Source organism: Oncorhynchus keta, chromosome 24 (genome assembly GCF_023373465.1).
Source record: "Oncorhynchus keta strain PuntledgeMale-10-30-2019 chromosome 24, Oket_V2, whole genome shotgun sequence".
NCBI classification, from domain to species: Eukaryota; Metazoa; Chordata; class Actinopteri; order Salmoniformes; family Salmonidae; genus Oncorhynchus; species Oncorhynchus keta.
Window position 1 is genome coordinate 10,238,960 of NC_068444.1, and position 13,851 is coordinate 10,252,810.

The 13,851-nt window shown below is 46.8% G+C and overlaps 1 protein-coding gene across 7 annotated transcripts in view; it reads right to left on the reverse strand.

Annotated features, from left to right (window-relative positions):
• Positions 1-13,851, reverse strand: part of LOC118402710 (histone acetyltransferase KAT6B-like) — a 114,478-nt gene that overhangs the window by 50,714 nt on the left and 49,913 nt on the right. For 4 of the 7 annotated variants that reach the window (XM_052477659.1, XM_052477654.1, XM_052477655.1 and 1 more), the window contains 2 exons: positions 2,566-2,695; positions 1,229-2,334 (listed from right to left, as the gene is read on the reverse strand). In XM_052477659.1, the coding sequence (XP_052333619.1) occupies positions 1,229-2,334; positions 2,566-2,695 (1,236 nt within the window). The remainder of the gene's footprint in view (positions 1-1,228; positions 2,335-2,565; positions 2,696-13,851) is intronic. The other 3 variants (XM_052477658.1, XM_052477657.1, XM_052477656.1) reach the window with 2 other exon arrangements.

Genomic DNA, 13,851 nt, shown 5'->3' on the forward strand with positions numbered 1-13,851 from the left:
TAGGTCGAGGACAGAGGAAGCAGTATGAGGGTTTAGGGTTTAGGTCGAGGACAGAGGAAGCAGTATGAGGGTTTAGGGTTTAGGTCGAGGACAGAGGAAGCAGTATGAGGGTTTAGGGTTTAGGTCAAGGACAGAGGAAGCAGTATGAGGGTTTAGGGTTTAGGTCAAGGACAGAGGAAGCAGTATGAGGGTTTAGGGTTTAGGTCGAGGACAGAGGAAGCAGTATGAGGGTTTAGGGTTTAGGTCAAGGACAGAGGAAGCAGTATGAGGGTTTAGGGTTTAGGTCGAGGACAGAGGAAGCAGTATGAGGGTTTAGGGTTTAGGTCAAGGACAGAGGAAGCAGTATGAGGGTTTAGGTCGAGGACAGAGGAAGCAGTATGAGGGTTTAGGGTTTAGGTCGAGGACAGAGGAAGCAGTATGAGGGTTTAGGGTTTAGGTCAAGGACAGAGGAAGCAGTATGAGGGTTTAGGGTTTAGGTCAAGGACAGAGGAAGCAGTATGAGGGTTTCGGGATTAGGTCAAGGACAGAGGAAGCAGTATGAGGGTTTAGGGTTTAGGTCGAGGACAGAGGAAGCAGTATGAGGGTTTAGGGTTTAGGTCGAGGACAGAGGAAGCAGTATGAGGGTTTAGGGTTTAGGTCGAGGACAGAGGAAGCAGTATGAGGGTTTAGGGATTAGGTCAAGGACAGAGGAAGCAGTATGAGGGTTTAGGGTTTAGGTCGAGGACAGAGGAAGCAGTATGAGGGTTTCGGGATTAGGTCGAGGACAGAGGAAGCAGTATGAGGGTTTAGGGATTAGGTCGAGGACAGAGGAAGCAGTATGAGGGTTTAGGGATTAGGTCATGCACTAATATGATGACCTACTATAACAAAGAAGCCGGCGACAGAGAGATGGAGCTGAAGCCGCGTTTCTAGACTATTATTCAGCCATTAAAGTAAAAATAAACGCAATTAAACAGGTTAAACAAATTGAAATTAATTAATTAAAAGTAGGTGGTAAAAAGAAAAGATTAGTAGTAGAAACTTGTTAAAATGTTATTTAATAAAAGTGAGGTAAAGCCACAATGTGCTTGTTCACTCTTTAAAAGAAAACATTAGCTAGCTCATACAGTGGTATACATTTGTATAAATAGCCAGGCAATTTGTGACAAGCCTTCGGGTTTAAAAAAATAAAATAAAGAGAGCAGTAGACGCAGGTAGTTTCGGTCAGAGCGTTCAAGCCTTTTCTTACCATGATGGTGCTCTGTCTTAATTCTTCCTTCGTCTGTCATGTCTCCCTTTCCTGGTGTTTCCTGGGTTCCCTTCTGAGGGGTCATTTCCTGGGTTCCCTTCTGAGGGGTCATTCTACATCTTAGCCTGCCTAGCATCCTGTGCTTTTTAAAAAAGGGGTTACGTCTGAAATGACTGACCAACTTAAAGGGGCGCCCCCTTGGCCGGCCGTGCCCAGGATGGGAAGAGGCGTTAGGAGATGAATGGGACAACAAAAGCAACCGATTCTTTATTCTCTCTTTCTTTCCAAGGTGCTGCTGGGAAGGATGGGGAATGAGAGGACACGTTTTGGATGCCTTATGGTGCCTGCGCTTAGGTGGTGCATAGCAAGGCAGTCCCTTTTTCCGAGACTGTCCCTGAGTGGTATAGATATGGGAGAGTCCGTCAAAGAGTCCCTTAAGCTGGTTGTGATCAGACAAAATAGTAAGGGAGGGGACACTAGACTGGCTGGAAGAACTCTGGGGGGAGTTAGCAGAGGTGGAGAATACCTGGGAGGTGGTGGAGCCCTGTCCAGGCAACGTGGGTGGGGGAGAGAGGGGGAGTGTACAGGGAGATAGGGTGGTGGTGGTTAGCTTTGCAGCCATGCCAACAACAACTGACGGAGATGGACTTAGTTTCCATAGTTCTGGTGGAGGGACAGGCTTTTTCCTAGCAGGACAACAAGACTGTGGCCCTTTCGAGGCTGAGGGGTCTAAGATCTCGCCAGCTCGCGACGACCTACGACCGACAGGCGAGGGTGTAAAGAATTTGGAAAGCCCGTCGATAAGCCCTTTGGTTTTCTTGTTAACGGTGAGTATAGCTGCTGGGGTGGAGGAGGAGGACGAAGTGGGCGTGAGGGGGGGAGTGGTGGAGAGGGTGGAGGAGGAGGTGGTGAATTGGGGAGGAGGGGTGACAGCGTCACCTGCCCAACAGGGGTCAGCTGTAGCAACAGCCAATCTGTCTGTGGCGTTCTTCACAGATGCTGCATGACCAGATGAAGGTGTGGAACAGACGGTAAGCTTTTGACCCCTACCAGGTGACCCCCTTCCTCCCCGGGCTAGCACGGAGCCGGCACCACTGCTTACAGACCTAGACACCAAAACAACATAGGGTTAGGATACTAATAAAAGCTATTTGGAGAAACAAAGCTAAACTTTATGAGAATGTAAGTACTAACAACATAACTCAATAACAAAATATTACGATATTATTGATTTCCTCGAGCCAATAAGGTGGTTTACAGACACTCTGAAAAACCATTTATTGGTACAACAAAGTCAGAAAAAGATATACTCTAATAGATCATAATGATAAACTTACATTCTTTGTTTGAGCTTATTTCTGGACCTCCCGATTGGCTTTGCATATCGACGTTTGATCTGATCGGCTTTCATATGCAGAAATGTCTTTCCATTTTCCTTGGGCCTGCAGACCTGACAGACCCAGGTACCTGGAGAGACACACACACACACACACACACACACACACACACACACACACACACACACACACACACACACACACACACACACACACACACACACACACACACACACACACACACACACACACACACAGAGAGAGGGAGGGAGAAACAGAGTCAGAGACTAAATCTGTTATGAGACTTCATCAATTCACACGACACATTCATTTGAAACATTTCCTTTTAATGCAGACAGAGGGGGGAGAGAGAGAAACACTCCTACTCACTTCTTACAACGAACGGAGAAAGAGAGGGAGAGAAACACTCCGACTCACTTCCTACAACGAACAGAGAGAGAGGGAGAGAAACACTCCTACTCACTTCTTACAACGAACGGAGAGAGAGAGGGAGAGAGACACTCCTACTCACTTCCTACAACGAACGGAGAGAGAGAGGGAGAGAAACACTCCTACTCACTTCTTACAACGAACGGAGAGAGAGAGGGAGAGAGACACTCCTACTCACTTCCTACAACGAACGGAGAGAGAGAGAGGGAGAGATGCACTCCTACTCACTTCCCACAACGAACGGAGAAAGAGAGGGAGAGAAACACTCCTACTCACTTCTTACACCGAACGGAGAAAGAGAGGGAGAGATACACTCCTCTCAACCAACTACATTCAATTAAATCAACACAAGGCAGGGAAATCCATAAGAAATACACCTCCACCCAAATAGACTTCTAGTCTGCGTCCCAACCGGCAATTCCCTCTACAGTGCAACACTTTGACCGGTGGAGAGAACAGGCTAGCATTTGGGACACTGCCCATGCCAGCATGGTTTTGAGCAAAGCGATTCGACTGTGAGAATATTAGTCTGTCTGCCAAGCGTCCTACACTTCAGTACATGTTCAATCATTCCACCATAGCTGTAGGGCCTGTACTGTAATCTACAGATAATACATCACCCCTGGGACTGGGGAATAATTTGATGTGTATGCTAACTCCTAATAAGCCATGTCTGCTTCACTACGATGAGACAAAGAAAGAGACAAAGATTATATATATATATATATGAGAGAGAGAGGTTATGATCTGATGAGTTCCTGCATTTTTCAGCATGTTCTTAAAAATAATATATAGATATATAGTTAAACTTGGATTTTTTTTTGTCAGGAACATATATACAGGATACTACCCTCTACAACATAACCTTCACACCAAATCAAACTCAAAACCTACAAACTGATTTTGGACGGAATTACAGAATCACCTGAAATGCTTACAACTACCAGAGATTATTATTCCAACGCTATACAGCAAATGCTCTGGAAAACAACAGAAACCTGAAAACACCATCCAACCTGGAACTGAGTGAGTAATGTTTAGTCTGGAACTATATTTTATTTGCTTTATAAGGACTGAATGCTAAATGAAGGCTGCCAAGCTTGATACAGCTTCAATTAGCACTGACGTGTCAAGTGAGAGGTGTCAAAGCCCTTTAGCCCAACAACGTCAGGAGAGTCGAACAGTCTACTCCAACCAAATGGAGAGGCCTTAGAAGCTGCCTCCCGCTGTTCAGAGGTAATTCAAATACAGTACCCTGTGTATGTAAAGAACGATAAGGCAAGAAAATATCACAAAATGAAGCTCCTTATGGAAAATCAGGAGACACTTTTTGCTGACTATCATAAAAATGGGAACATCAGCAACCTCATCTTCCACACAGACCATCCCCTGGCATGGAGCTATATTAACCAGACCATCCCCTGGCATGGAGCTATATTAACCAGACCATCCCCTGGCATGGAGCTATATTAACCAGACCATCCCCTGGCATGGAGCTATATTAACCAGACCATCCCCTGGCATGGAGCTATATTAACCAGACCATCCCCTGGCATGGAGCTATATTAACCAGACCATCCCCTGGTATGGAGCTATATTAACCAGACCATCCCCTGGCATGGAGCTATATTAACCAGACCATCCCCTGGCATGGAGCTATATTAACCAGACCATCCCCTGGCATGGAGCTATATTAACCAGACCATCCCCTGGCATGGAGCTATATTAACCAGACCATCCCCTGGCATGGAGCTATATTAACACAAACCATCCCCTGGCATGGAGCTATATTAACCAGACCATCCCCTGGCATGGAGCTATATTAACACAAACCATCCCCTGGCATGGAGCTATATTAACACAAACCATCCCCTGGCATGGAGCTATATTAACACAGACCATCCCCTGGCATGGAGCTATATTAACACAAACCATCCCCTGGCATGGAGCTATATTAACACAAACCATCCCTTGGCATGGAGCTATATTAACACAAACCATCCCCTGGCATGGAGCTATATTAACACAGACCATCCCCTGGCATGGAGCTATATTAACACAAACCATCCCCTGGCATGGAGCTATATTAACACAGACCATCCCCTGGCATGGAGCTATATTAACACAAACCATCCCCTGGCATGGAGCTATATTAACACAAACCATCCCCTGGCATGGAGCTATATTAACACAAACCATCCCCTGGCATGGAGCTATATTAACACAGACCATCCCCTGGCATGGAGCTATATTAACACAAACCATCCCCTGGCATGGAGCTATATTAACACAAACCATCCCCTGGCATGGAGCTATATTAACACAAACCATCCCCTGGCATGGAGCTATATTAACACAGACCATCCCCTGGCATGGAGCTATATTAACACAAACCATCCCCTGGCATGGAGCTATATTAACCAGACCATCCCCTGGCATGGAGCTATATTAACCAGACCATCCCCTGGCATGGAGCTATATTAACCAGACCATCCCCTGGCATGGAGCTATATTAACCAGACCATCCCCTGGCATGGAGCTATATTAACACAAACCATCCCCTGGCATGGAGCTATATTAACCAGACCATCCCCTGGCATGGAGCTATATTAACCAGACCATCCCCTGGCATGGAGCTATATTAACCAGACCATCCCCTGGCATGGAGCTATATTAACCAGACCATCCCCTGGCATGGAGCTATATTAACCAGACCATCCCCTGGCATGGAGCTATATTAACCAGACCATCCCCTGGCATGGAGCTATATTAACACAGACCATCCCCTGGCATGGAGCTATATTAACACAAACCATCCCCTGGCATGGAGCTATATTAACACAAACCATCCCCTGGCATGGAGCTATATTAACCAGACCATCCCCTGGCATGGAGCTATATTAACCAGACCATCCCCTGGCATGGAGCTATATTAACACAAACCATCCCCTGGCATGGAGCTATATTAACACAAACCATCCCCTGGCATGGAGCTATATTAACACAAACCATCCCCTGGCATGGAGCTATATTAACACAAACCATCCCCTGGCATGGAGCTATATTAACACAGACCATCCCCTGGCATGGAGCTATATTAACACAAACCATCCCCTGGCATGGAGCTATATTAACACAGACCATCCCCTGGCATGGAGCTATATTAACACAAACCATCCCCTGGCATGGAGCTATATTAACCAGACCATCCCCTGGCATGGAGCTATATTAACCAGACCATCCCCTGGCATGGAGCTATATTAACACAAACCATCCCCTGGCATGGAGCTATATTAACCAGACCATCCCCTGGCATGGAGCTATATTAACCAGACCATCCCCTGGCATGGAGCTATATTAACCAGACCATCCCCTGGCATGGAGCTATATTAACCAGACCATCCCCTGGCATGGAGCTATATTAACCAGACCATCCCCTGGCATGGAGCTATATTAACCAGACCATCCCCTGGCATGGAGCTATATTAACACAAACCATCCCCTGGCATGGAGCTATATTAACCAGACCATCCCCTGGCATGGAGCTATATTAACACAAACCATCCCCTGGCATGGAGCTATATTAACAGAAACCATCCCCTGGCATGGAGCTATATTAACACAAACCATCCCCTGGCATGGAGCTATATTAACCAGAAACCATCCCCTGGCATGGAGCTATATTAACACAGACCATCCCCTGGCATGGAGCTATATTAACCAAACCATCCCCTGGCATGGAGCTATATTAACCAGACCATCCCCTGGCATGGAGCTATATTAACACAAACCATCCCCTGGCATGGAGCTATATTAACACAGACCATCCCCTGGCATGGAGCTATATTAACACAAACCATCCCCTGGCATGGAGCTATATTAACCAGACCATCCCCTGGCATGGAGCTATATTAACACAAACCATCCCCTGGCATGGAGCTATATTAACACAGACCATCCCCTGGCATGGAGCTATATTAACACAAACCATCCCCTGGCATGGAGCTATATTAACCAGACCATCCCCTGGCATGGAGCTATATTAACACAAACCATCCCCTGGCATGGAGCTATATTAACACAGACCATCCCCTGGCATGGAGCTATATTAACACAGACCATCCCCTGGCATGGAGCTATATTAACACAAACCATCCCCTGGCATGGAGCTATATTAACCAGACCATCCCCTGGCATGGAGCTATATTAACCAGACCATCCCCTGGCATGGAGCTATATTAACCAGACCATCCCCTGGCATGGAGCTATATTAACACAAACCATCCCCTGGCATGGAGCTATATTAACCAGACCATCCCCTGGCATGGAGCTATATTAACCAGACCATCCCCTGGCATGGAGCTATATTAACCAGACCATCCCCTGGCATGGAGCTATATTAACACAAACCATCCCCTGGCATGGAGCTATATTAACACAAACCATCCCCTGGCATGGAGCTATATTAACCAGACCATCCCCTGGCATGGAGCTATATTAACCAGACCATCCCCTGGCATGGAGCTATATTAACACAAACCATCCCCTGGCATGGAGCTATATTAACACAAACCATCCCCTGGCATGGAGCTATATTAACCAGACCATCCCCTGGCATGGAGCTATATTAACACAAACCATCCCCTGGCATGGAGCTATATTAACACAAACCATCCCCTGGCATGGAGCTATATTAACCAGACCATCCCCTGGCATGGAGCTATATTAACACAAACCATCCCCTGGCATGGAGCTATATTAACACAGACCATCCCCTGGCATGGAGCTATATTAACCAGACCATCCCCTGGCATGGAGCTATATTAACCAGACCATCCCCTGGCATGGAGCTATATTAACACAAACCATCCCCTGGCATGGAGCTATATTAACACAGACCATCCCCTGGCATGGAGCTATATTAACACAAACCATCCCCTGGCATGGAGCTATATTAACCAGACCATCCCCTGGCATGGAGCTATATTAACACAAACCATCCCCTGGCATGGAGCTATATTAACACAAACCATCCCCTGGCATGGAGCTATATTAACACAGACCATCCCCTGGCATGGAGCTATATTAACACAAACCATCCCCTGGCATGGAGCTATATTAACACAAACCATCCCCTGGCATGGAGCTATATTAACACAGACCATCCCCTGGCATGGAGCTATATTAACACAAACCATCTCCTGGCATGGAGCTATATTAACCAGACCATCCCCTGGCATGGAGCTATATTAACACAAACCATCCCCTGGCATGGAGCTATATTAACACAAACCATCCCCTGGCATGGAGCTATATTAACACAAACCATCCCCTGGCATGGACCTATATTAACACAGACCATCCCCTGGCATGGAGCTATATTAACACAACCCACCCCCTGGCATGGAGCTATATTAACCAGACCATCCCCTGGCATGGAGCTATATTAACCAGACCATCCCCTGGCATGGAGCTATATTAACCAGACCATCCCCTGGCATGGAGCTATATTAACACAAACCATCCCCTGGCATGGAGCTATATTAACCAGACCATCCCCTGGCATGGAGCTATATTAACCAGACCATCCCCTGGCATGGAGCTATATTAACACAGACCATCCCCTGGCATGGAGCTATATTAACCAGACCATCCCCTGGCATGGAGCTATATTAACACAAACCATCCCCTGGCATGGAGCTATATTAACCAGACCATCCCCTGGCATGGAGCTATATTAACCAGACCATCCCCTGGCATGGAGCTATATTAACCAGACCATCCCCTGGCATGGAGCTATATTAACACAAACCATCCCCTGGCATGGAGCTATATTAACACAAACCATCCCCTGGCATGGAGCTATATTAACCAGACCATCCCCTGGCATGGAGCTATATTAACACAAACCATCCCCTGGCATGGAGCTATATTAACCAGACCATCCCCTGGCATGGAGCTATATTAACCAGACCATCCCCTGGCATGGAGCTATATTAACACAAACCATCCCCTGGCATGGAGCTATATTAACACAAACCATCCCCTGGCATGGAGCTATATTAACACAAACCATCCCCTGGCATGGAGCTATATTAACACAAACCATCCCCTGGCATGGAGCTATATTAACACAAACCATCCCCTGGCATGGAGCTATATTAACCAGACCATCCCATCCCATCCCCTGGCATGGAGCTATATTAACACAAACCATCCCCTGGCATGGAGCTATATTAACACAGACCATCCCCTGGCATGGAGCTATATTAACCAGACCATCCCCTGGCATGGAGCTATATTAACACAAACCATCCCCTGGCATGGAGCTATATTAACACAAACCATCCCCTGGCATGGAGCTATATTAACACAAACCATCCCCTGGCATGGAGCTATATTAACACAAACCATCCCCTGGCATGGAGCTATATTAACACAAACCATCCCCTGGCATGGAGCTATATTAACACAGACCATCCCCTGGCATGGAGCTATATTAACACAAACCATCCCCTGGCATGGAGCTATATTAACACAAACCATCCCCTGGCATGGAGCTATATTAACACAAACCATCCCCTGGCATGGAGCTATATTAACACAGACCATCCCCTGGCATGGAGCTATATTAACACAAACCATCCCCTGGCATGGAGCTATATTAACACAAACCATCCCCTGGCATGGAGCTATATTAACACAAACCATCCCCTGGCATGGAGCTATATTAACACAAACCATCCCCTGGCACGGAGCTATATTAACACAAACCATCCCCTGGCATGGAGCTATATTAACACAGACCATCCCCTGGCATGGAGCTATATTAACACAAACCATCCCCTGGCACGGAGCTATATTAACACAAACCACCCCTGGCATGGAGCTATATTAACACAAACCATCCCCTGGCATGGAGCTATATTAACACAGACCATCCCCTGGCATGGAGCTATATTAACACAAACCATCCCCTGGCACGGAGCTATATTAACACAAACCATCCCCTGGCACGGCACGGAGCTATATTAACACAGACCATCCCCTGGCACGGAGCTATATTAACACAAACCATCCCCTGGCACGGAGCTATATTAACACAAACCATCCCCTGGCACGGAGCTATATTAACACAAACCATCCCCTGGCACGGAGCTATATTAACACAAACCATCCCCTGGCACGGAGCTATATTAACACAAACCATCCCCTGGCATGGAGCTATATTAACACAAACCATCCCCTGGCATGGAGCTATATTAACCAAACCATCCCCTGGCATGGAGCTATATTAACACAAACCATCCCCTGGCATGGAGCTATATTAACACAAACCATCCCCTGGCATGGAGCTATATTAACACAAACCATCCCCTGGCATGGAGCTATATTAACACAAACCATCCCCTGGCATGGAGCTATATTGACACAGACCATCCCCTGGCATGGAGCTATATTAACACAAACCATCCCCTGGCATGGAGCTATATTAACACAAACCATCCCCTGGTATGGAGCTATATTAACACAAACCATCCCCTGGCATGGAGCTATATTAACCAGACCATCCCCTGGCATGGAGCTATATTAACCAGACCATCCCCTGGCATGGAGCTATATTAACACAAACCATCCCCTGGCATGGAGCTATATTAACCAGACCATCCCCTGGCATGGAGCTATATTAACCAGACCATCCCCTGGCATGGAGCTATATTAACACAAACCATCCCCTGGCATGGAGCTATATTAACACAAACCATCCCCTGGCATGGAGCTATATTAACCAGACCATCCCCTGGCATGGAGCTATATTAACCAGACCATCCCCTGGCATGGAGCTATATTAACCAGACCATCCCCTGGCATGGAGCTATATTAACACAAACCATCCCCTGGCATGGAGCTATATTAACACAAACCATCCCCTGGCATGGAGCTATATTAACACAAACCATCCCCTGGCATGGAGCTATATTAACACAAACCATCCCCTGGCATGGAGCTATATTAACACAAACCATCCCCTGGCATGGAGCTATATTAACCAGACCATCCCCTGGCATGGAGCTATATTAACCAGACCATCCCCTGGCATGGAGCTATATTAACACAAACCATCCCCTGGCATGGAGCTATATTAACCAGACCATCCCCTGGCATGGAGCTATATTAACCAGACCATCCCCTGGCATGGAGCTATATTAACACAAACCATCCCCTGGCATGGAGCTATATTAACACAGACCATCCCCTGGCATGGAGCTATATTAACACAAACCATCCCCTGGCATGGAGCTATATTAACCAGACCATCCCCTGGCATGGAGCTATATTAACCAGACCATCCCCTGGCATGGAGCTATATTAACACAAACCATCCCCTGGCATGGAGCTATATTAACACAAACCATCCCCTGGCATGGAGCTATATTAACCAGACCATCCCCTGGCATGGAGCTATATTAACCAGACCATCCCCTGGCATGGAGCTATATTAACACAAACCATCCCCTGGCATGGAGCTATATTAACACAGACCATCCCCTGGCATGGAGCTATATTAACACAGCCCATCCCCTGGCATGGAGCTATATTAACCAGACCATCCCCTGGCATGGAGCTATATTAACCAGACCATCCCCTGGCATGGAGCTATATTAACACAAACCATCCCCTGGCATGGAGCTATATTAACACAAACCATCCCCTGGCATGGAGCTATATTAACCAGACCATCCCCTGGCATGGAGCTATATTAACACAAACCATCCCCTGGCATGGAGCTATATTAACACAAACCATCCCTTGGCATGGAGCTATATTAACACAAACCATCCCCTGGCATGGAGCTATATTAACACAAACCATCCCCTGGCATGGAGCTATATTAACACAAACCATCCCCTGGCATGGAGCTATATTAACCAAACCATCCCCTGGCATGGAGCTATATTAACACAAACTATCCCCTGGCATGGAGCTATATTAACACAAACCATCCCCTGGCATGGAGCTATATTAACACAAACCATCCCCTGGCATGGAGCTATATTAACACAAACCATCCCCTGGCATGGAGCTATATTAACACAAACCATCCCCTGGCATGGAGCTATATTAACACAAACCATCCCCTGGCATGGAGCTATATTAACACAAACCATCCCCTGGCATGGAGCTATATTAACACAAACCATCCCCTGGCATGGAGCTATATTAACCAGACCATCCCCTGGCATGGAGCTATATTAACACAAACCATCCCCTGGCATGGAGCTATATTAACACAAACCATCCCCTGGCATGGAGCTATATTAACACAGACCATCCCCTGGCATGGAGCTATATTAACACAAACCATCCCCTGGCATGGAGCTATATTAACACAAACCATCCCTTGGCATGGAGCTATATTAACACAAACCATCCCCTGGCATGGAGCTATATTAACACAGACCATCCCCTGGCATGGAGCTATATTAACCAGACCATCCCCTGGCATGGAGCTATATTAACCAGACCATCCCCTGGCATGGAGCTATATTAACACAAACCATCCCCTGGCATGGAGCTATATTAACCAGACCATCCCCTGGCATGGAGCTATATTAACACAAACCATCCCCTGGCATGGAGCTATATTAACACAAACCATCCCTTGGCATGGAGCTATATTAACACAAAGCATCCCCTGGCATGGAGCTATATTAACACAAACCATCCCCTGGCATGGAGCTATATTAACACAAACCATCCCCTGGCATGGAGCTATATTAACCAAACCATCCCCTGGCATGGAGCTATATTAACACAAACTATCCCCTGGCATGGAGCTATATTAACACAAACCATCCCCTGGCATGGAGCTATATTAACACAAACCATCCCCTGGCATGGAGCTATATTAACACAAACCATCCCCTGGCATGGAGCTATATTAACACAAACCATCCCCTGGCATGGAGCTATATTAACACAAACCATCCCCTGGCATGGAGCTATATTAACCAGACCATCCCCTGGCATGGAGCTATATTAACACAAACCATCCCCTGGCATGGAGCTATATTAACCAGACCATCCCCTGGCATGGAGCTATATTAACCAGACCATCCCCTGGCATGGAGCTATATTAACACAAACCATCCCCTGGCATGGAGCTATATTAACACAGACCATCCCCTGGCATGGAGCTATATTAACACAAACCATCCCCTGGCATGGAGCTATATAAACACAAACCATCCCCTGGCATGGAGCTATATTAACCAAACCATCCCCTGGCATGGAGCTATATTAACACAAACTATCCCCTGGCATGGAGCTATATTAACACAAACCATCCCCTGGCATGGAGCTATATTAACACAAACCATCCCCTGGCATGGAGCTATATTAACACAAACCATCCCCTGGCATGGAGCTATATTAACACAAACCATCCCCTGGCATGGAGCTATATTAACACAAACCATCCCCTGGCATGGAGCTATATTAACACAAACCATCCCCTGGCATGGAGCTATATTAACACAAACCATCCCCTGGCATGGAGCTATATTAACCAGACCATCCCCTGGCATGGAGCTATATTAACACAAACCATCCCCTGGCATGGAGCTATATTAACACAAACCATCCCCTGGCATGGAGCTATATTAACACAGACCATCCCCTGGCATGGAGCTATATTAACACAAACCATCCCCTGGCATGGAGCTATATTAACACAAACCATCCCTTGGCATGGAGCTATATTAACACAAACCATCCCCTGGCATGGAGCTATATTAACACAGACCATCCCCTGGCATGGAGCTATATTAACCA